Source organism: Diabrotica virgifera, chromosome 1 (assembly GCF_917563875.1).
Source record: "Diabrotica virgifera virgifera chromosome 1, PGI_DIABVI_V3a".
In the NCBI taxonomy this organism is placed as follows: Eukaryota; Metazoa; Arthropoda; class Insecta; order Coleoptera; family Chrysomelidae; genus Diabrotica; species Diabrotica virgifera.
In genome coordinates this window covers 177,132,576-177,157,650 of record NC_065443.1, presented here as the reverse complement: position 1 = coordinate 177,157,650, position 25,075 = coordinate 177,132,576, and the positions used below count along the sequence as shown (strand labels likewise).

The 25,075-nt window shown below is 31.8% G+C and overlaps 1 protein-coding gene across 1 annotated transcript in view; it reads right to left on the bottom strand.

Annotated features, from left to right (window-relative positions):
- LOC126881647 (plasmanylethanolamine desaturase) overlaps positions 1-25,075 on the bottom strand; it is a 749,932-nt gene that overhangs the window by 505,616 nt on the left and 219,241 nt on the right. Inside the window, exon 3 of the mRNA XM_050646023.1 lies at positions 14,289-14,547. Coding sequence (XP_050501980.1) covers positions 14,289-14,538 — 250 coding nt within the window. The 5' untranslated portion in view covers positions 14,539-14,547. The remainder of the gene's footprint in view (positions 1-14,288; positions 14,548-25,075) is intronic.

The window sequence follows — 25,075 nt, the reverse complement described above, 5'->3', positions numbered from 1 at the left end:
AGTTAGGTATTGATCATTCAAATAAATACCCACTTTCTTCCAAAACTGTTTTAAAGGACTTCTATGTAAACGATCTATTAACTGGTGCCAAGGAGCTTGAAACACTTAAACTTCTGTGTCAACAAATTTGTTCTATTTTAAATTCGGGCCATTTTCAACTTCGAAAGTGGATTTCTAATTCACAGTCTTTGTTAAATGAACTTGCAGACAACAATGTTTTCAACTCAATTCTCATGTTAGGAGAAAATGAATCATCTAAAACTTTAGGCATTCAGTGGCTTAGTCAATCAGATTTGTTTATTACACCTTCAGACCATGTTACAAAAAGAACAATTATTCTATCTTATATTTCCAAAATTTATGATCGATTAGGATTGCTTAGCTCATGTATTATAAATTATAATAGCAAGAATTATTATTCAAGAGTTATGGTCTAAAGAATTACTATGGGATGAACATATTCCTAAAAACTTGTGGAAAACTTGGCATGAATTTTATGTTCAATTAAAAAACCTTAACAAACTACAAAAGATTTCTATAAATAAAGGAACTCTTAATGCAAGTAAACTCAATAGTGTTACAATGAAACTTAATAAATCAGCCCAAATTGAGTCATTTTATGATATTATTCACATTCTAAATACCAATAAACAATTACCAAAGCATTATAAAATACGTTCATTGCAACTTTTTATTGATGAGGTTGGTGTCTTGCGTGTAGGAGGCAGGTTACGTTTTACTTTGCTTAACTTTGACATAAAACATCCAAAATTATTATATTCAAAGCATCCATTATCACACCTCATAATTAAACACAAACAAAATACACTCTTACATGCAGGAACTCAATCACTTTTGTCTTCTATTAGACAAAAATATTGGATAAGAGGAACAAAAAATCTACTAGCTAAAAGGTTTATAAAAGACTATATGATATGCTTTAAAGAAAAGCCTACTCTCTGTACAGCACTCATGTCTAACTTACCTGACAAACGTGTTTTGCAATCATTTCCCTTTCAGCATAGTGGTATAGATTATGCTGGTCCATTTTCAATTGCAGATAGAAAGGGAAGAGGTAAACTAATTACCAAATGCTATATATGTGTTTTTGTATGTTTTTCAACCAAGTCAATACATCTTGAATTAGTTTCAAATTTAACGAGTGAAAATTTTGTGGCATGTACGTAGATTTATTTCAAGACGAGGTATGCCTTCAAATATATACTCAGATAATGGTACTACTTTTATAGGTGCCTACAATGAACTTAAGGAGTTGGGTCAATTTTTACAACAGCATCAAGGTGTTGTTTTAGATTTTGCAGCAAATCAGGGTTTCATCTGGCATTTTATACCTCCATACTCTCCCAATTTTGGTGGCCTATGGGAGGCTGCTGTCAAAAGTACAAAATTTCATTTTAAAAGAATTTTGAAAGATGCAATATTGACATATGAAGAGTTTAATACACTATTAATTCAAATTGAAGGAATATTAAATTGCAGGCCGTTATTTGCATTATCCAATGATCCTCCTGACCTAAATCCTCTAACTCCTTCACATTTTCTTATTGGACGGATCATCACAGACCCTCCTGATGCTGATTTTCAAGAAGTTCCATCTAACCGACTATCTAGACTTCAATTTGTGCAACAACTGAAGCAACAATCTGTAATCGGTTTTCAAAAGACTATGTCACTCAACTACACAAGCAGTATAAATGGAACGAACCTGCATCTCCAATAATAGTGGACAGTTTTGTCCTCATCAAGAATAGCCAGTTACCGTCTTTCCGATGGAACATTGGACGAGTGTTAAAATTTTTTTTTCTGGAAAAGACAATATCTCTAGGGTAGCGGAAGTTCGGACGTCCAATGGTGTTTTAAAACGATCTATTAGAGACCTCTCTTTACTACCATTACAGGACTCACATGTGTAATGTAGTTAATTTTGTTGTGTTTTATATTACATTAATATTATTATTATTTGAAGGTTCCCTTCAAGGTGGGGGCTATGTTAAAACTTAATACATAATTTGTTTAATCCTAAATAAGGTGGCAATGACATATTTGCTGATATTTAGTAAGTTGCCGATTGTCAGAATGACAAGATCCAATAATTCAATTTCATTACGTACACCAACGAATGTATTTTAGACGAAGAATAAATTTAATAAATTGAAGATAAATTCCTTTTATTAGAACCACAAAAATAATACAGTCCACCCAAGATATTTATACAGCATCATTCATATTATTTTCTTTTGGTACATTTGAAATACTTTGCTTATATTTGATGAGCTGATTTCCTCTTTAAATGAATTGAATAATCTTACAAACTGTACCAGATGGACACATAAGTTTTCATCTAAATTATTGCTATAAATGTTGGCAAGTTTTAGTGAGTGAGCTTCAATTTCATTGAGAGTTAAATTTTCCAATTTTCCAAAATGATGTAAAAAATCGAAAAATTGAAATGAATGGATTCATATGTAGACAGCCTCTGACTTAAAGAGGTAATGAAGTGATCTATTATAACGATAAGATTTTGAGTTCAACACTTCTCTGATGTTCTTATATTTTTCGAAATTGTCACGTCTTGACTGAAGTGATCTAAGTGCTCCCACTCCTTAATTAAGGTCAATATTTGGATCTTAAAGAATACGACTTGTGCTGTTTGTTCTCCCGTTCTCCCTAATATCCTCTCTTTTTCCAGTAAACACATTCGATTATAGGTAAAAACCATTTGCAATGCTACGAGTTTTAAATTGTTGCTCATAGTCTTCCGAAATTTCGGATAATGCTCCTTTAATCTGGCCGCTCACCCTCTTCGATTCAACCGGTTTGCGGGTTATATGTAGGGGAGCGCATGCCGTATCCATTTGAGCAGCTACACCGAGCACGGAGCACCCACGTGTGGATACATACCTTTTTGTTCTATAATTTCAGTATGAACATCATTGTATTTTCCACTGATAATTGAAGCATTAACGTAGGACTGTCTCCTGCAGTTTTTCAAATCGATATCATGTTCTTGCAAAAATGTCATTAAAAAATTAAATATATCTTCTGCTTTATGACCGCGATTTGGCAAAAATATGGTAAACCTTTCAACGGGAGTGAAACCTTCTATGTAACGAAATATCACAGTTAATTGATTGGTATGAAATAAATAATATTTTGACTTCTTAATCCTTGAAACTATTTCATTTAATACGTTTTGACCCATCAGATGTACAATTTCCTCACATAAGGTTGATGAAAGATAGTTGATATGTCCGCTTCCAGGATTTGAATATTTATTAATATGGTGCTTCAAAAATTGATCATATTCAGCTAATAACTGGAGTATTCTCAAATAATTTTCATTTTTTGGTGAACAACTCATTTTCGTTGTGAAATGCTAAATCTCGTTCACAAATAGACTTTATAACACTAAAATTAGTCTTTGAGTATTTTCCAAAAATTCTTTATTGCTTCGGCCGTTCTGCTACTTCAGTATCAATACGCCCAATTCTTTCGTGTGCTTTAGACATTTCGTGGTCCATAAGCCTACTATCTGGATATTTCCAATCACAAAATCCTCTGTGGCTAAAATGTGTACGAACACTAGATAAGAATTTACAAACGAAGCAATACACTCACCCGGTGGAAGGTGAAAAACATAACCATGAACAATGTATTATACATACTTATTATCACTCCTACGCTCCTTCATTTTATACTTGACATACATTGTCGAGTTCCTGTATCTCCTGCCAATATCTGTTTAAATGAATCTCATGTTTGGGGCTTTGTGGAGGCCCCCAAAATGTGGGGGCGCAGCTGCCCAGCCCGCCCCCCTTAAATCCGGGCCTGATTCAGGGTTAAAAATGACCGATTTCGCGATTTTTAAATTTTTTAATCACCTGTATGTCAAAAACTATTAACCTAAAAGAAAAGCCACTAAGACCTTTTCGGTTTGGAATGATTCAAAAACCTAAAAAAACTTTGTTCGATGTAAAAAAAAATAATTTTAGGAAAAAAACACCAATCTTTCCCCTCGCCTGGCAAGGTCTATGCTGTTCAAAATCGTTTGACATTGTACACATTTCTTCTAAATGACTTACTTAAACACATACTTAAATTTAAACTTTACAGAAGAAAGTTTATTTTTCCCCTAAACTATGCACTATTCGATTCACCTGGTAGATACGGGTGGTTCGCCAAAATAAGCGGCATATTGTGTAACTCGCTTTTTTCTTAAGTCCTTTACATACTGTGTTTCAAGTTATGTTGCCAAAGTTAGGTTATACAATAGATGAATGTACGCCACTTAACAGTAATTAAAAAAAAAGTATTTTTACAAGCATTTTATGCAATTTTAATATCAAAATATCCGAGGCTGTAACCCACCTTGTTTTTTGATCTGTTTTATAGTATTATACACACTGAAAAGTTACAAAAGTGCAGATTATTTTATCAATAATTAATTAACAACCCAATGTAATTTAAAACTGTCAAATTAATAACTTTCATTTTTAAAAGTAAACCATAAAAATCTACTCTTAAAAGCTGTAACCAACTTTGTGCATCAACACCGAGGCTGCATGAAAATATATGAAAATTTAGGCTAAACTGCACTATACTGTATGGCAGGCAGCTTGACAAGAGAGGAACGCTTCAGACTAACCCAAATTGTGGAAGAAAGTGGACGAACATGATATCGTTAAGCGATAGAAAATTTTTCAAGGTGTCTTAAGCTAAGCGTATGTTTTTATACAGTCAACACCGAAGCCTTCGTAAAAACTTAATTTTGCTAATTTTTTTAATATGTTTTTCTTTTAAGTATGCGCTATAAACAGGGCCGCGTTTAGGTCAATTGACGCCCTGGGCAATTCTCTAGTAGCCGCCCTTCAAACATGTACCATTTTTGCGAAAAAAATTTGCAGAAATTTTTATTTAAATAAGAATACATTAAAAATGGATTTAAACTACGATGTTTATGTATCTATAACAGAAAAAATTGTCATTCCAGTTCGATTACATCAGAGACTTCTTTTCAAAAAATTTTTTTTTGTTGACAAAATCGACAAATTGTTAACACGTTCTTGCGTCATACTTGATGGGAATTATTTTTAATTACAAAAATTGAGAAAAATCTTCTGCGTAAAAGGTATATTTTTAAAAAAATATACCTTTTACCTTGTTATTAATGGTATAGGTACAGCCAGCTACAGGAAATTTTTCCTTGTGGATTTTATTTTTGATTCTTGAAATTTTCGAAAATGACCTTTCAGCAGACACGTTGGCAACTGGGGTGCACAAATAAATGTGCAAAGCAATGTCAAAACTAGGGAAAATATCTTTCAATCCACTTAGTGCAGTCACTGAAGGTTTTCACCTCCGATTTCGTTGAACCGCCATCGATTTTCATGAAAATTGGTGAGTGGTTAGAGGATACCTGAAGGAACAAAGGTGACATGATGCTAACTTGCGCTTTTACCGTGGTGGTGGATGCCACGCCTTCTCGAGGGTGAAAATTATTTCTTTTGAATAATACCATAAATCGATAGAGAGACAAATTCTAAGCAAAATTTGTTATAATATGTATAAAGTTATTATTATAAATCAATACTTTTTGAGTTATTAAAGATCAAAGATTTTATTTTTTCGTTAAAAATGCATGTTTTAAAGCTCTTTTCCACGTATAACTAAAAAACTATAAGCTTTTACAAAAAAGTTATTATCTCCAAAATTGAATATAATAAAAAGCTAAATACACTCCTTACTTAAAGAACTAAACTAATGTTTTTTCAACGAGTACTCAATCAAATCTAAGTATTCATAGTGTTCAAGCTTAAATAATAGGAAAACGATGCATTTTATAAAATATACCTGCTAAGCACTTGTCAAAGTACTTCGAAGTACATATCAAATGAGTTCCAGTAGAAGTTATAATAGCATCACAATTAAGCGAGTTATGATGAAAATAAGAGAACCCTTTAGAACTTTTTAGGAAAAAGTGAAAAATAAAACGTACGCCATTTCGACAAAAATTAAAATTTATAGTAATTCTTAGAAGAATTTCTTTATATTAGCATAAATAATGATTTGAACAATTTTGACAGGTTTAGAATGCATATTTAAAAAAAAGATATAATTTAAAAGAATCAGAATTTTTAAAATTACCTTAATTTTCATTTTCTTTTGATAATAACTCCAAAAATACTCGATATACGTAAAAAGTGATAATAACCAAATTTTAGATTTTTCTGTATAAAATATTTTACCTTATTACTATTAATTTTTGTAGGGTAAAAAATAACTGAGATAGAAATGTTCAAAGCTTAAATTTTGCTGCGAGAACCATGTAACCGGGGCCATTTAACCTTTTATTTTAAAAAAAGTAAGGCGTTTAAAAGATTAAGTTCAGCGCAGTTTAATAGCCATTAAAATTAACTTCCAAATGGTTTTTAGATAAACCTGATACCATAAAAATTAACGGAGTTATTTAAAAAAAAAAACAATAACTTATTTGGAAAATTTTTAAAAGATAAATTTTGAAAAATATTTGGTGCATAAATTTTTAATGCTATCAACTTGTTCGGGGGCTCATTTGATAGATATTTCTAAGCACTTTGACAAATGTTTAATAAGGTTATGTTTTAAAATGCATCATTTTCCGGTTATTTAAGCTTGAATACTTAGATTTGGGTACTCGCCGAAAAAAAATATACAGAATGTTTGGTAAAGAATGGGCCATAGCTTAACCTTAGATTCCTGAGGTTAAAATAGGTGGATTTAAGCTAACTTACCTCAGTACAAAAGTTGATAATAACCGAAATACAGGGTGTTAAAGTTAAACTTTTATTTTATTTATTTTGAATATTTCCTGGCAGGCATGGGACAACGACACGAAATTTGGTAAGTGGTGCTGGTATCGTACAATCTACTAAATTATGTTAAACAAGCGTTTCTGGCTACTACCAGAGGCGTACGACGGGGGAACGTGAATGGTTGACCCTTCCCAAATTCTACGCCACTGACGGAATTGCTATTTTAGTGCAATTTTTGAAGTTATACTTCTTTACGCGCGATATGAGGGTGAATTTTTATATGTTAAAACCTACGATCCCGGCGCATGCGCATTATAACTTTGTTCTGATTGGATGTTCAAATGACATGTCAAAAATTATCCAATATGGCAGCTGTAGCGCAGCTGTGGTTTGGACGGTTGACGTTTTGGTTATGTATGGTTGTTGCGTTTTAAAATTTGTGGGAAGAGAAACAACAAAGGTTAGTTAATAGTTATACTGCCTTTTTAAATAGTTTTCATATTATATTTTTGAAGTTATACTTCAAAATGTTTTAATTTATGTATGTATCAGTCCAGAAAAGGTGTGGAAATAATATATTAGTGTTTTTAAATATATTTTTCTACAAACGTGTTAAAAATGCAATTTTTAGGACTCCATAGGAGCGTTAAAAATGCTACTTTAAGGCACTAGTGCTTTAAAATTTTTAAGGCACTGCAGTTAAAAGTGAATTGTCAAATTGTGAAACGTCAAAATATTTATATTTCATTTATTAACATTAATATTAATAATACAACTTGCGCAATTTGAAAAAGGTGGTTTAAAAGGTTTTTTATTATAATTTTATGTCTCTGGATTTGTCTTCCTTGGGCGTAAAATAATAAAACATCTATTTTTATATTTCACTTGTCACCGTGATGTATAATTATGTATATCTGAAAGGTAAGTAGCATGCGGCTTGATGGCCTTGTTGGTAGAGATTGGACCAGAGATCAAAAAATCGCGAGATTGCGGGTTCAAATCCCGGACGATTCATATTTTTTCTTTTTTTTTTTTAATATTTGGCACTGTGAAGTTTTGGTTCATTTTTGGTAATTATTGTTAATTTTTTGTATTGTAACTGTTAAGTAGGTATATTTATTTCATTGAAATTATATTATAATAGAAGTATAACTTCTTACGTGCGTAGAAAGTACACACACATTCTTTTATTTGATTGTCTAATATTTTCTATGTAAAAAACATATTCTTCATTCGTAACGATTAAGCGATTAGTTTTCGAGATATTTGAAGCTAAAAACGAAGGAGCCATAATACATTAATCAAAATAAGTGTGCCTTTTCATTTTTAACTTCAAATATCTCGAAAACTAATGACTTTATCGTTACGAATAAAGAGTATATTATTTGCATAGAAAGTATTGGAGAATCTAAAAATTATGCTAAAATAGCAGTTTCATCCGTGGCGTATAATTTGGGAAGGGTCAACCATTCACTTCTTTCCTCTGTCGTACGCCTCTGGTAGTAGCCAGAAACGATTATTTAACATAATTTAATAGGGTGTGCAGTGCCTACACTTTCTGCCAAGTATCACACGGATATGTCAAATTTTTTTAAAGTATTTTTCTTTTTAATAATTTATTCTTTATTTAAAACTTTAAGAACTATGTGTGCCCGGTACTATAAAACTATTTGACCTATCCTTATGGTACTTAGGAGAAAGTGTAGGTACGGTACACCGTACTAAATTATGTTAAATAATCGTTTGTGGTTAATAACAGAGGCGTACGGCAGGGGAAAGTGAATAGTGACCCTTCCCAAATTCTACGCCACTGATGAAACTGCTATTTTAGCATAATTTTTAGATTCTCCAATACTTTCTATGCAAATAACATACTCTTCATTCGTAACGATAAAGTCATTAGTTTTCGAGATATTTGAAGTTAAAAAATGAAAAGGCACACTAATTTTGATTAATGTATTATGCTACATCGTTTTTAGCTTCAAATATCTCGAAAACTAATGGCTTTATCGTTACGAATGAATGGTATGTTATTTACATAGAAAGTATTGGAGAATCAAAAAATTGCACTAAAATACAAATTCCGCCAGTGGGGTAGAATTTGGGAAGAGTCAACCATTCACATTCCCCCGTGGTACGCCTCTGGTAGTAGTCGGAAATGTTTGTTTAACATAATTTAGTAGGGTGTACAATACCAGCACCAGTTACCAAATTTCGTGTTGTTGTCCCATGCATGTCAGGAAATATTCAAACATAAATAAAATAAAAGTTTAACTTTGACACCCTGTATTTCGGTTATTATCAACTTTTGTACTAAGGTAAGTTAGCTTAAATCGACCTATTTTAACCTCAGGAATCTAGGGTTAAGCTATGGCCCATTATTTACCAAACACCCTGTATATTCAATTACGTATAATTCACTTTTAGTTAACATTAAAAGGTTTTTCCAGCAAGGAGTTTACTTCATTTTTTATTGGATTACATTTTGGTAATAATAACGTTTTTGTAAAATCTTATAGTTTTTGAGTTATTTATGAAAAAGCGGTTAAAAACATGCATTTTTCTCACGAAAAATTAAAATCTTTGATCTTTAATAACTCAAAAAGTATTGATTTATTTTCATAACTTTATGAAACAAATTTAGCTTAGAATTTGTCCCTCTATCGAATTCTGGGGATATTTTTAATAAAATAATTTTCACCCATGAGAAGGGGTAGCATCCACCCCCAGGGTAAAAACGCAAGTTGACACCATGTCGCCTTTGTTCCTTGAGATATCCTGTAACCACTCACCAATTTTCATGAACATCGATGGAGGTTCAACGAAATCGGAGGTAATAGCTCATATCCACTTTCAGTGACTGCACTAACTCATCTTTAAATATTAAGATATGTCAATTGGTGATTTTATTGTGGTATCCAAATGACCCTTTACGTGAATGCATTCATGTATGAATGATGTACCTTGGTCGTCTTTATTTTGTATCAGATTTTCAGCTTCTTTAATAATTTCTTCATTGCTTAATTTTGGCAAATCTGTTAATAACACGAAAACGTTGATAAATAAGTCGATAAGATTCCAGACGTCTATTCAGGTCTCTTATCAGAGTGTCGATTATAATATAGAATGTGTGGATTTTCATCTCATCACTAGCTGAAAAGTTTAGTTCATCATCGGCCCCCTCGTCAAATTGAATTTTTCTTTTTTTCTTTCTTATTTTTTTATATGTTTTACTTGGGCACAAATATTTGGCAAATTTTTTTGGCTTCCTTGTGGTAAAGTAATTTGAAAGAGCTTACATTCATACTCTTTAATGACAGAAGCCAGATCCATAATTTTTATATACAAATATTTTTGTACAGTATTTTTGCCGCCATCTCATAATGTGCCGCCCTAGGCAACTGCCTATATTGCCTAATGGATAAAGTGGCCCTGGCTATGAAGTTTTTTGACACCCCGTGAATAAAGCAGATTTATTTTTAATATTTGTAGAAAGTAGAATTAAAAATGTATGAAATCATAAACACCGAAGCCATCAACTCCGAAGCTCAGTCGTGCCTCGGAGTTGACGAACGTACCTCGGAGTTGTTGAAAGTGTGTGATTGGTCATTCTTAAACTAAAAAAATACAATTTAAATTTAGTCTGATATAGGAAAAGAGTTACTGGGTAAGCTCTCAAGATGTTTCGGTCGGTTTGGTAATATTATCTTCTTTTTATAGAAAATGGCTCCTATACACTAGAGTACGATGGAAAAATGAAGGCGAAAACCCCCAATATCGTTAAATAAAGATTTTATAAAAGAAAGTAATATTTTATGCAGCTATACTTGTTTCTGTAAGAATATACCATTTTGGGTAGTCTTCTCTAATGTTGATAAAAGAGACATCTGTCTATGTAGGCACATTATGTGAAAACATGGAGCTCATGTGTGGAAGCGGATAACAAATCATTACGTTGCGCAGAAAAGACAGAAGAATGTATAGAAAGGAAATGCCAAGATTGTGTTCAAAAGCAGATTAGATTTTTGAAGTTTAACTGAGAAGACAGGGAAAGTTTTGTCAACACGAAGGCCGGTCTAAATCAACTCCGACGTAACTGATATTTTACCTATTTTTCATGTTTTTCTGTAGTAGTTTATATCAAAATGAAAGTGTTTTGTATAGTTTTATTACATACCAATTTTTATTTAATTGTTACGATCATAAATTTCAATTAACAGAGAATTACGTCAACACCGTAGACACTTAGTCAACTCCGAAGTCACAACATTTCCGTTTTTTGGAAAATATTTAAAAATGATCTCTGCTGGTATCATGGGTAAGTTAAATAGCTCATTTTATAAAAAATATTTAAAAATGAACTAATTCTAAACCATGTTTTAAATTAAATTTCTCTACCTCGAAATTGTCGTCTATTTTGGCTAATCACCCATACACGTGCAGGGCTGATGCCTGCCAGGTCATGGTTTTTAGCCTTGGTGTGCTATGCATTATCACTACAAATTTTTAGCCTTACAGGAAGACCGTTAGTCGGAGGGTTCATTAGCTCTTTGACTAATATGAGTTTATTTTTATCTACTAGAATTGGTTGAACATGTTCAAAAAGCGAATTTTACGCAAAAATTTGAAAAATCAATTTTGATGATTTTTCAACTTTACCTCGCTGTATCTTTGGTCGCTATAAATATTTCCTTTCGAAAATTTTACTGTGACATCTTTGAAGTATTTATATAACTATGAGATTTGTCAAAAATGTTTAAATAAATGAAAAGAGGAGTTGTTAATTTTTAAACATTTTGTCGTCATATTTCGTTAGTTTCATGTTTACTTACAAAAGTTGAGTGACAAACTTTTTAGTTTATAATTTTGACCAACACAGCAATAAAACATAATTCATGATGAAGTTTTCTGAAGAATTTTAAGTCAAAATATGCAATAGGAAAAAAGTTATGTGTCTTTATAGACGAGCGGCACACCTCAAAAAACGCTTATTTCTCGAGATAGTGACCACGCTGTGGTGAATGGCTAATTTTGATCCGACTTTATGTTTTTGATGGCGCTGAAAACGAAAATTAGGTTTATTTTAAATTTTACGTGGGAGAACATTGCAAAAATCGCAATTTTACCCTAAAACTAAAAAAAAATGAAATCACGTTTTTTTCGCGATTAACTCACTGCAACTCCGTTTCGTTTTAATATTTTTTTTCTTAAATTCTTACAGTATATATTTTTTACCTTTCTGAAGGCAATGCAACCTGTTTCAATATTTCTGTCGTATTATAATAAAAGTTACGAATTGTTTAAAGTAAAAGGTGCGGATTCCTGAATTGCAAAGTTTAATTTGCAAAAGTTGACCGAAAAAAAATTTAAAGCTTTTTAGTCAAGTTTATGTTAAAATGTAGAGTACAAAGAACAAAATGTTCTATAAAAAAATGGAGCGACTTTAAATTTTAAGAAAAACGTGAGTTAATTTTTTTTATTTATGGTAAAATTGCGATTTTGACAATTTTCCCCCAACTAACAATTAAAATAAAACTCATTTTTGTTTTCAGCACCATGAAAAACATAAAGTATGATCAAAGTTAGCAATTCATCGCATCATGGTGAGTATCTCTAGAAATAAGCGTTTTTTGGGGGAGGGCATCTCGTCTATTAAGTCACATAACTTTTTTCCTATTGCATATTTTCACTTGAAATTTTCCAGAAAACTTCTTCATGACTTATGTTTTAATGCTGTGTTTATTAAAATTATAAACTACAAAGTTTGTCACCCAACTTTTTTAACTAAACATGAAACTAACGAAATCAGACCACAAGTTGTTTAAAAATTAACAACTTCTCTTTTAATTTGTTTAAACATCTTGGACAAATCTCATTACAAATATCATCATCATTACAAATATACATCTCAAAGGAAATATTTACAGCGATCAAAGACACAGTCAGGTAAAGTTGAAAAATCATCAAAATTGATTTTTCGCATTTTTGCATAAAATTTGATTTTTGAACATGTTCCACCAATTCTAGATAAAAAACTAAACTTCATATTCGGATTCAGCGACCTCGAAAACATAAAGAATGACCAAAATTTGCCATTCACCTACCATGGTCGCTTTTTCGATTTCTAAGCCTCAAAGTGGGGGTGTGCCGCTCGTCTATTATAAGCACCGAATTTTTACACTATTCACATTTTTCAACGTCGTTTACAGGGTTAAGATTTGACTATGGAGTGTACAACGTTTACTAACCTAAGAGATTACCTTCACATGTTCTATGACTTTTTTATGATTACTTTCAAAATATGAAAGATATCTAGAACAAATTCCACCCAAAAAATAAAAATTTTTTTGAAATATATGCATAAATACTTACCTCACTGTTTTTGGAGTGTGCATGATACAAATGCAAGTATGTGAATATAAAAATAATATTATACAACTAAAATAGCTTTATCAATATGCAACTAAGTCATTCTGAAAAAATGTTTTTTTATTTATTTCCTTCGATTTTCCCAAACTTTTTGTCCGACAAATAACTTTTTGCGTTACAAAATATAATAATAGTCTCCCGTTTTATACCGCTCACGCGGCTTTGGGAGTATAGCAGGGTAATCTGTTATATCTAGGGCCTACGGTATACAAGGAAGGTAACAGGGCCAGTGCTACGCTTCAACCGCCTATTATTACCCCTGGTTTTACCCAAGGTACTCTTTTTATTCAGGCTGAGCCGACCTGGGGCCTATAAACATTTTAAAAATGTCTAGTTGTTCTTGCCGGCGGTAGGATTTTAACTCCGGACCACCGGCACGCTAGCCTAACACACTACCACTCGGCTACGCCGGCCCTCAAAATATAATTTGTGAATAAAAAAATCAAAATTAGCTTTGCTATTTATCACCAGCATTTTTGTCTATATCTTACATGTTTAGAATGTCGGACTACGAAAACTTCCCATCAATTTTGTCGGAGAGAACTTCCAATTGATTTTTTAAACTTTCATTAAACTCTCATGCAAAAATTAGACTGCTATTTATCACCAACATAATTCCTGTCATGTGATATGTTCTACGTGTCGAACTGGTTAAAGTGCCCAACATTTTTGTTGGAAAAACATTTTTTCTTATAACGTTGACTACTGAATAAACTTAAAAACAACTTCTTATTTTTCAAAACCATAAACTGGTCTAGACGACACGTTTATCATATTCCACAATTAAAACTTCATCTGTTCCAGTGTTCCCATAAATAAAAATTTGTCCGACTTGACACCGTTAAGATGTGAACAAATTTCTAACTTGCTGTTAATAAACTTTTTTTGGTACGCGGGATTCAGGACTAATAGTTACTTGTACAATCAAGACTATGAATGTTCCAACAGTGAGATTAAATACATCAATAGAGAAGAGTTCAAGACCAGTGTACGATGGTAGAGGAAAAAAAATCTCGTATCATTTTATGTACCTATAATTCCACTTACCTTTACTGTAGAGGTTTGCCAACTCCTGTGCCCCTTTGTGCTGAGGCCCCCACCTGGGACCAGACTTTTCTTTAGGGACGGCTGCAACAGCACAATTGGCGTTCGGATCATCTTCTAACATAGAATTTTCTAAAATTTGTTGTTCTGTTTTGACGGGAGCCAGAAGATTTGTGGCCACTGTGCACGTAATTGGGTAAACGATTTCTTCCTTTACTCTCGGCGAGCAACTAAGGGGAGGTAGAGCAGCCATGTTGTGTCACTATAAAAACAATAATGTTCTGAAATAAAGCTTTTAGCTATCTTAGCTTATAGCAAATATAGCGCTGGAAATAAGGTATAAATAATGTATATATACCTTATTTCCAACATTACTATAATTATTATAAATTATTTCATATTAACTTTATAAAAACAACCTGTTTAACATTTATTTTATATTTATTTTAAAATATCAAATAATTTATAAAAATATTTGATGTTTCAGCTTACCAGAGAGTACCCATTTAAAAAAAAATAAAAAAAGAAGATGAAACAAGCACAGGACAAATGCAAGGCTTTGACCTATTAATAGTATCCGTAATTTTACTTAAAATACTAAATTTATTCTGATATTTTATAATATCAAATCAAAAAAGTAAATAGAGGAAATCTGACTACGACAATAAAGAAGAGAAGAAAATTGATTTCAGTATCTATTTTATGCATAGATATGTATGCTCGAGAACACAAAATATCCTCAGTGTATTTAAATAGTGATTCATGAATCTTTATTCCATTTTTGTTCTAATATACCTATCGCTCTCACACATAATAATTCTAATATATTAACAGTACCTATTAACAATAATAATGTTGACGACCAAAAATAGACCCGTGTTGAGCTGCCCCCACTTGCAAAAATTAAAAAACAAATAGCCCTGATTTATGAGCTTTCATATTCCGCAAACTAAAAATTTGTAGCTCGTTCCACTGAGCAGGAATTTAATAATTTAGTGGGGGGGGGGGGGGCTGAGTCAGCCCCCACACTACTTAAACATAGGAATATTGAATCGGTTTTTGCGGCAGAATTACGAGCTATTTATGAGCTCTTGAAATTATATAGTTTCGATTTTTGAGCTCACCCCCTTCACCCCCAAACAACCCTTTAATTGATTTAACTTAAGAGAAAAATGCTGAGAAAACTTAAAATATATCGTATTGCGGATATAATTCCTATAGCTTATATACTCTAAGAATAAACTATTAAATCACGTGCATTTCGATTATTGAGCTACAACCCCTTCGCAAGAAAACCACCCTATCTTCTCGGCTTAAGAGAAAGTTGTATTTAAAATGCATTAAATTAATTATTTGGCGACTACATATCATTTAATGATTTATAAGCTCCCAAATTACGCGCATTTAGATCAGTAAATTGTAATTTATTTTGTATAGTGCAGTCACTGAAGGTAAAAATCAACGATTACCTTCAATTTCGGTAAACCTTAATCGATTTTCACGAAAATTGGTCAGTGGTTAGAGGATACCTCAAGAAACAAAGGTGACATTACCATCTTGCGCCTTTACCATCCCATATTCCCGGCTTAAAAGACAGTTGTACTTAATAGTTATTTATGATAAAAGTGTTAAAAGTACACGTTTAAGGCACGCATGTGAAAGTTTGCAGAATGATCGAAAGCGAGTTCTGCAATTCACATGAGTGCCTTAAAAATGTACTTTTTAACAGGCATATCATACAATATTTTTTCTACAAACGTAATTACAGGATAATATCTACAGAAACTTTTACTTGAACTTGACTGACATTCTAATTTTATATTTTTTTGACATTACATCAAAATTGCATATACGGTCAATACGAACTGCAGTGCCTTAAATTTTTTTTAAAGCACTAGTGCCTTAAAGTAGCATTTTTAGCGCTCGTATAGAGTGCTAAATCTAAAAATTGCATTTTTAACACGGTTGTAGAAAAACTAATTTAAATTAATTATTTGGCGACTACATATCGTTTAATAATTTATGAGCTCGCAAAATATACGCATCTCAATTATTGAATTGCCATTTTCTTTCTATAGTGCAGTCACTGAAGGTAAAAATCAACAATGACCTTCGATTTCGGTAAATCTCAATTCATTTTCACGAAAATTGGTAAGATGATAGAGGATACCTCAAGAAACAAAATTAACCATAACAACTTAGCCGGGGGTATATGTCACCCCTTCTCGGGGGTGAAAATTACCTTATTAAAAATAACCCCACAAATCAAGAGAGGGACAAATTCTAAGCAAAATTTGTTATATAATGTTATTAAAATAAATCAATACTTTTTGAGTTATTAAAGATCAAATATTTTAATTTTTGTGAAAGAAAATGCATGCTTTAAAGCGATTTTTCATAAATAACTTAAAAACTGTAAGTTTTTACAAAAAAGTTTTCATCACTAAAATTGAAGCTAATAAAAAATATAATAAATTGCTGACTTGAAAAACCCTTAAATATAAATTTAAAATAAGTTATAGGTAATTAAATGTATAGTTCTTTCTGCGACTATTCAAATCTAAGGATTCAAGCTTAAATAACGGGAAAGGGATGCATTTTATAACATTTACTAAATACTTGTCAAAGTACTTAGAAATACCTATCAAATGAGCTCCAGAAAAAGTTGATAGCATCAAAATTTATACTCCAAAAATTTTTACAAAAAAATAAGTTTTTTTTAATCACTCTGTTAATTTTTATTATATCAGGCACCTCCAACTATTTGAAAGGTAATTTCAAGAGCTATAAAACTGTATTACATTTAGGCCCGATACTTTATGTCTCGATTAACAGCCGGTTAGTTCACCAGGGTTTAATCGTGACCTCTTTAGGGTCTCTTGCGTTGTAATAAATGCAATTATAAATATTATTATTATTCTTATTTATAATCATAATAATACTTGTAATTGCATTTATTACAACGCAAGAGACCCTAAAGAGGTCAAGATTAAATCTTGACCTCTTTAGGGTCTCTTGCGTTGTAATAAATGCAATTATGAGTAATATTATTATTCTTATTTATAATCATAATAATACTTGTAATTGCATTTATTACAACGCAAGAGACCCTAAAGAGGTCAAGAATAAACTCCGGTTAACTAACCGGCTGTCAACCGAGACATAAAGTACCGACTTAATATTTCAAATACTTTATTTTTTAGGATTATAGGTTAAAGGGCTCCAGTTACATTGTTCTTTTAGTAATATTTATGCTTAAACGTTTCTATCTTCGTTATTTTGATTCATACATATGTAAATCAAAAGGCAATTAAAATCTTTGCTAATAAAAAAAAACTCAAATTTCGTTATCTATCATTTTTTACGTCAATCGAGTATTGTTGGAGTTATTACTTTAAATATGATCTAAAAAAATAAAGTATTTGAAAGATTAAATGTAATATAGTTTTATAGCTGTATACTTTATAAGTATCAATTTTGATGCTATCAACTTTTTCTGGAGCTCATTTTTGATAGGTATTTCTAAGTACTTTGACAAGTATTTAGTACCTAAGTGTTACAAAATGCATCTCTTTCCCGTTATTCTTGAATCCTTAGATTTGAACAGTCGCCGAAAAAATATACATTTAATTACCAATAACTTACTTTAAATTAACATTAAAGGGTTTTTCAAGTAAGCAATTTATTATATTTTTTATTAGCTTCAATTTTAGTAATGAAAACTTTTTTGCAAAACTTACAGTTTTTGAGTTATTTATGAAAAATCGCTTTAAAGCATGCATTTTCTTTCACACAAATTAAAATATTTGATCTTTAATAACTCAAAAAGTATTGATTTATTTTAATAACATTATATAACAAATTTTGTTTAAAAGTTGTCCCTACTGCGATTTGTGGGGTTATTTTTAATAAAGTAATTTTAATCCCCGAGAAGGGGTGACATATACCCCAGGCTAAAACCGCAAGTTGTTATTGTCAATTCGTGAAAATTAATGGAGATTTACCGAAATCGAAGGTCATAGTTGATTTTTACCTTCAGTGACTGCACTATAGAAAGAAAATGGCAATTCAATAATTGAGATGCGTATATTTTCCGAGCTCATAAATTATTAAACGATATGTAGTCGCCAAATAATTAATTTAAATTATTTTAAGTACAACTCTCTCTTAAGCCGGGAATATGGGATGGTTTTCTTGCGAAGGGGTTGTAGCTCTATAATCGAAAGGCGCATGATTTAAGAGTATATTCTTAGAATATGAGCTATACGTATTAAACTACTATTAACTTTTTTGTAAAAACTTACAGTTTTTCAGTGATTTACGAAAAACCGCTTCAAAACATGCATTTTTTTCACGAATAATTAAAATCTTTGATCTTTAATAACTTAAAAAGTATTGTAGCCCAATAAATGACCGTTTTGGAGTGTAATTTTCAGGGGCAACTCCAAATTGCATGAAAATTTGGATTTAGGTTCTACTTACCCTCCACTTTAAAGTTGAATTTGTGCTGTTGGTTGCTTTTACTTGGGGGGTGACAGTCATCCCCTCTCGGGGGGTGAAAAACGCGTGTTTAAAATAAGCCGGTAATAGATAAATTGACAGATTATAAGCAACTTTTGTTCTATAAAGCTTTTTATGTAAGTCAATATTTTTGAGTTATTCGCGATTGAAAATGTTGATTTTTAAGACAAAAAAACTACGTTTTCAGACCGCTTTTCGCAAATAACTCAAAAAGTAAATATTTTATTGAAAAAAATATTCTTAGCAAAAATGTAGATTATAAAAAAGCAAAAAGACTGGTGTCTCGATAAAGTCTATAAATTGAGTAAAAGCAAAGTTGTAGCTCATGAAAAATACGTTCTTATTCGTCTAATTCCAAATCGAATAATTCAACGCGAAATCACCGAAAAATTAAGCACTTTTTGGGAAAAGCTTATCAACATTTTTAAAACATCTAAAAAAAGCTTTATAATTGTTTTTTTACAAAAGTTTCTAGCATCAAAATGAACGAGTTACACTGAAAAAAAATGTTGGCGTCCTTTTTTGGTAAAAAAAATCGTGAAAACCTCCCACTATTTAGCACCCTAAATAAAATTAATCGTTACCGCTTTACCATTTATTTTAACTGTATGTGTATTTTTTATATGATCTGTAAGTTTGATTGGTTTGAAGTGCTTATTTTTGAAAAAATTTGGTTTTATAGTAAAAAAATTTTTTCTAAAAATTTTTGAAAAATTTCCTTATTTCAAAATAACTTAAAAAGTATTAGTGATAAGAAAAATCTTAAAGAGTAAAAAAATGTAGGTTTTGCTATTATGTATAAATATGCTAGTTTCATTTTGTGTTTCCGTAAGATAAAAATTGGTTAAGATATGGCTGTTCAAATTTGCATACACTCGTGATTAGTGACCAGTTCTAGCTTTTTCAACTACAATCCTTTCAAAAATAAGCATTTTAAACAGATGAGACTGACAGATCATATAAAAAATAGATAAGTAAGTAAATTGGTTGTAAAGCGGCAGCGAATAATTTCATTTGGGGAGCTAAACACGGAGAGATTTTCATGATTTTTACCAAAAAAAAAGAGGGCCAACTTTATTTTTAGCGTAACTCGCTTATTTTTAATGCTAGAAACTTTTATAAACAATTAAAATAAAGCTTTTTATACACTTTAAAAAAGTTTGAATGGATTTTTCCCGAAAAGTGCTTAATTTTTCAGTGATTTCACCTTGAAATATTTGATTTGGAATTAGACGAATAAGAACGTATTTTTCATGTGCTACAACTTTATTTTTACTCGATTCATAGAGTTTACTGATACACCATTTTTTTCGGTTTTTTATAAGCTACACTTTTGCTAAGGATATTTTTTCGATCACTTATTTACTTTTTGAGTTATTTGCGAAAAACCGTTTAAAAACGTAGTTTTTTTTGTCGAAAAATAAACATTTTCAATCGCAAATAACTCAAAAAGTATTGACTTACTTAAAAAACTCTATAGAACAAAAGTTGCTTAAAATCAGTCAATTGATCCATTTCCGGTCTTATCTTCAACATATGTTTTTTCACCCCCGAAAAGGGGTGACTGTCACCCCCCAAGTAAAAGCAACCAGCGGCACAATTTCAACTTTGAAGTGGAGGGTAAGTAGAACCTAAATCCGAATTTTCATGCAATTCGGAGTTGCCCCTGAAAATTACACGGTATCGCCTTATTTCACTTACATTTACTGGGCTATTGGCTTATTTTAATAACTTTATATAATAAATTTTGCTTTTAATTTGTTCTTTTATTGATTTGTGCAGTTATTTTTTATAAAATAATTTTCACCCACGAGAAGGGGCGGTATCCACCCTCAGGGTAAAGGCGCAAGGTGGTACCATGTCACCTTTGTTTCTTGAGGTATCCTCTAACCACTGACCAATTTTCGTGAAAATCGATGAAGGTTCACCGAAATTGAAGGTAATCGTTGATTTTTACCTTCAGTGACTGCACTATACAAAATAAATTGCAATTTACTAATCTAAATGCGCGTAATTTGGGAGCTTATAAATTATTAAATGATATGTAATCGCCAAATAATTAATTTATTGCATTTTAAGTACAACTGTCTCTTAAGCCGGGAAGAGAGGGTGGTTTTCTTGCGAAGGGGTTGTAGCTCAATAATCGAAATGCACGTGATTTAATAGTTTATTCTTAGAGTATATAAGCTATAGGAATTATATCCGCAATACGATATATTTTAAGTTTTCTCAGCATTTTTCTCTTAAGTTAAATCAATTAAAGGGTTGTTTCGGGGTGAAGGGGATGAGCTCAAAAATCGAAACTATATAATTTCAAGAGCTCATAAATAGCTCGTAATTCTGACGCAAAAACCGATTCAATATTCCTATTTTCAAGTAGTGCCCCCCCCCCCACTAAATTATTAAATTCCTGCTCAGTGGAACGAGTTCAAAATTTTTAGTTTGCGGAATATGAAAGCTTATAAATCAGGGCTATTTGTTTTTTAATTTTTGCAAGTGGGGGGGGGCAGCTCAACACGGGTCAAAAATAGTCGTAATACGTAATACTATACGTAATCAATTCAAAATAACAAGAGATCATTAGCTGAATAAAAAACTGGAATTACCCTCTCCGTGGCTCAGTGGTAAGAGCGCCTACCTTTGGATCGAAAAATCCGAAAGGTCGTGAGTTGGAATCTCACCAGGGTCAGAAATTTTTCATTTATTATAAACAAGAATTAAAAAACCGCTAAACGCCGTAAAAATGAGTGTCGCATACAATATTCCAGCTACAAAAGATCTGATATGAATATTACGTGGCGCTAAAATGTATTTTCATTTTGATGCAAAACAAAATTCTAGTTTTATTTTAAAATATTTTTCCACAACATTTGCTAAATTTGAAGTAAACGCGCCACAAAAGAGTTTCAAATTTCAAACTGCATCAAAGTTACTCTTTTGTGGCGCGTTTACTTCAAATTTAGCAAATGTTATGGAAAAATCTTTTAGAATTTTGTTTTGCATCGAAATGAAAATACATTTTAGCGCCACGTAATGTTCATATCAGATCTTTTGTAGCTGGAATATTGTATGCGCCACTCATTTTTTACGGCGTTAAGCGGTTTTTTATTCTTGTGTCAGGAGTTTTTCAAAGTTATTTATAAATTAAATGTATGAAGTTGAATGTAATGTTTCTCGATTAAACGTTAAGCTTTATAAATGGTCGCCGTTGTCGCATTATCTCCCAAATGATCTAGTGCCCATTGAATGTACAATGTATACTAGATTTTTTTCTATTTGAAATAGATTAACAAAAAAATATTGGGATGGCTGGTAAATGACCTAGGATTGCCCGTTGCCAGGTCAAATTTAGCGTCGTAACCACTACACCTACACAAACCATTTCGGGAATAATCGTTAATTGGATTATGCTTTTGTAGCTTATTAACTTCTAAACGACTTAACCGATTTTGATCACTAAACATGAGTTTGAAACGTATTGACAAGTAGTATATGATGCATCCAAGGTCAAGTATGGTAACTGAAGCTATTACAGGAATTATTGAGCTTGAAAACCCGTTTTCTCCCATGGGAAATAGATTTGATCATATTTATGAAGCACATAGCTTAAAAGTTCGAATTTTCCTGGATATGAGGTATACACCGTTAGATTCGTCTGGAGTTCTTCTACAAACGCTCAGTTATTGGCGCAATTCGCAGGTTGAAATTTTGAGTAATTGTCGAAAAACCAATATTTTCAAAGTTTAATTTTTCACTTTTTCGGCTATACTGAGCCGTGTATATGTCTGAGCATGATCGCTTAGGCACCATTTGAAAGCTTAACTCAACTCTATTAATTTGGTGCATCTGGAGTTTTCCTGTCTCTCCTTGAACCTAAGATATATGATATATACGCCCAAAAATTATGTCATTTTGTATCTACCTAGCCCTAGAGCTGGCGTACGGGTAGTCAGAAGTCAAAAATTACACCGGTTCTGAATCGGCCCTCACACCCTATTGAAACAAAGAAACACAAACTAAATTCTTTTTCTAAAACATCTCTAAGACCAATACAAACCGAGATACGGCTTGTTAAAGGTTGGCTTTTCTCGTCAAATGCATAATTTGAAATATTCAAAGCCAAATAACGGGAAAACTTTGAATTTTTAGAAGAAAACTTATATTATCTTTTTTTAAGTATACAATTAAACCCTTCAAAAAGTAATAATAAAAAATTTCTAACATGAAAATAGGGCGACGTATGGTCAAAAAAAGGTCGGTACCTGCTTTTCTCTACGAAAAAATCAATAACCCCGTAAGTACCATCCTAATTAAAAATTGGTATTCACCTTTCTGCAATTCCTTGTATATTTGTATTGTAAATACACCCAAGAAGTTTGACCTAAAAGGCCTAATTTTAGAAAAATTGGAGCTTAAAATTAAAAATTGATTTTTTGCAATTTCGTATTTTTCACCTTTTACTTCAATATACCTCCGAAAATACTGGAGATACGAAAAAAATGATAAATTACTAAATATATAAAGATATATTTTATTATAATTATTTATAATATTTTTAATTATTTATAATTATTTATAATTATTTATAATAAAAAATTAAATGATAAATTCATTTATCATTTATAAATATAATTCATAAATTAAATGATAAATTCATTTATCATTAAATGATAAATAAAAAATTAATAATTATTTATAATTATTTATAATAAAAAATTAAATGATAAATTCATTTCCTCGACTACTATAATTTTACGAATAAAAAGTATTTTCTGAATTTGAGTTCCAACTTTATTTACTTACTTACTTAGTCCTAAGCCTTTCTACTTTAGGTGTAAGGCTGGTGGAGTTGAGTTTGGCATTGTAGTCTCCATGCTTTCCGATCTTGCGTTAGGTTTCTTGCACTTTCCAATGTCAATCCCTTTTTCTCGACTTCTTTCCTGATTTCATCTACCCACATAACTCTTGGTCTTCCTCTTTTGTTTTTCCCCTGCACTCTCGTTTCGAACACTCGTTTTGTAAACCTCTCGTTCGACATTCTACACACGTGCCCGAACCATCTAAGTTGTCCCTCCACTATTTTTTCATTGACTGGTTCCAGTTTTAGGTTTTGTCTAATTGTTTCGTTTCGTATTTTGTCTGTCCTCTTTCTGTTTGCTATTTTCCTCAGGAACCTCATTTCCATAGCATTGACTTTGGATGTTTGTCTCCCCATCAATGTCCATGCCTCGCTGCTATACATGATTGTTGGTCTAACTACTGATTTAACGACTGCCGTTTTTACTTTCTCCGGTATCTCTTTTTTCCCCAAAAATGTTGTTTTCATAGCGTTAAATAAGCTTCCTGTTCGTCCCATTCTCTCGTTTATTTCCATGTCTTGTTTACCATTTGCTTCGATTATTACTCATAGGTATTTAAAATATTCCACTTGCTCTAGTTGTTTCCCGTCTAATTCTATTGCGTGTGTCTTCTTCGTATTTGAAATTATCATTGTTTTTGTTTTCTCTGTATTAATTTTCATATTTATGTTTGATAGTTCTTCTTCTAGGATTTCAAGATTGTTCTGTAGGTCTCTGTTTTCTGCTATCAATACCATGTCGTCTGCGAATAGTAGCTCCGATAGTTGAGTCCGTTTCATTTGCCAGTATCCTAATGTTAATTTTCTCATTCTTCTCTTGGCTTTCTTTATCGCTTCATCCAGTACCACTGAGAAGAGCAGTGGACTCAGCACGCATCCCTGTTTGACGCCTTGACTTGTGGTAAATTCTCTGGATTCCTCGTTATTGGTTCTTATTGTATTTGTAATCTTTTTGTACATATCCTTTATTACTTCTATTATGTGTGTGTCGACTCCCCTTTCTTTTAGTGTCTTCCATACGTCCTTTCTTCGGATTCTGTCAAACGCCTTTTCCAGGTCAATGAAGCACATATGTATCTCTCTATTCTTCTTGATTACCTTCTCACTTACTTGTCTTAATGTGAATGTTAGGTCTTGCGTGCTTCTGTCCTTCCTGAATCCACACTGTGTGTCTTCCATAGTTGTTTCTATTTGGGTTTTTATTCTTGTCTCTATTATTCTTGCGAATACCTTCCCAGGGATACTTGATATGGTGATACCTCGGTAATTATTACAGTTTCTCTTGTCTCCTTTTTTGTGTATTGGTAGTATAATGTCTTTCTTCCAGTCCTTTGGTAATTCTGCTCTATTTATGATATCATTCATTAGTTCTTTCATGCTATCCATTCCCTCTGTCCCCATGAATTTTATC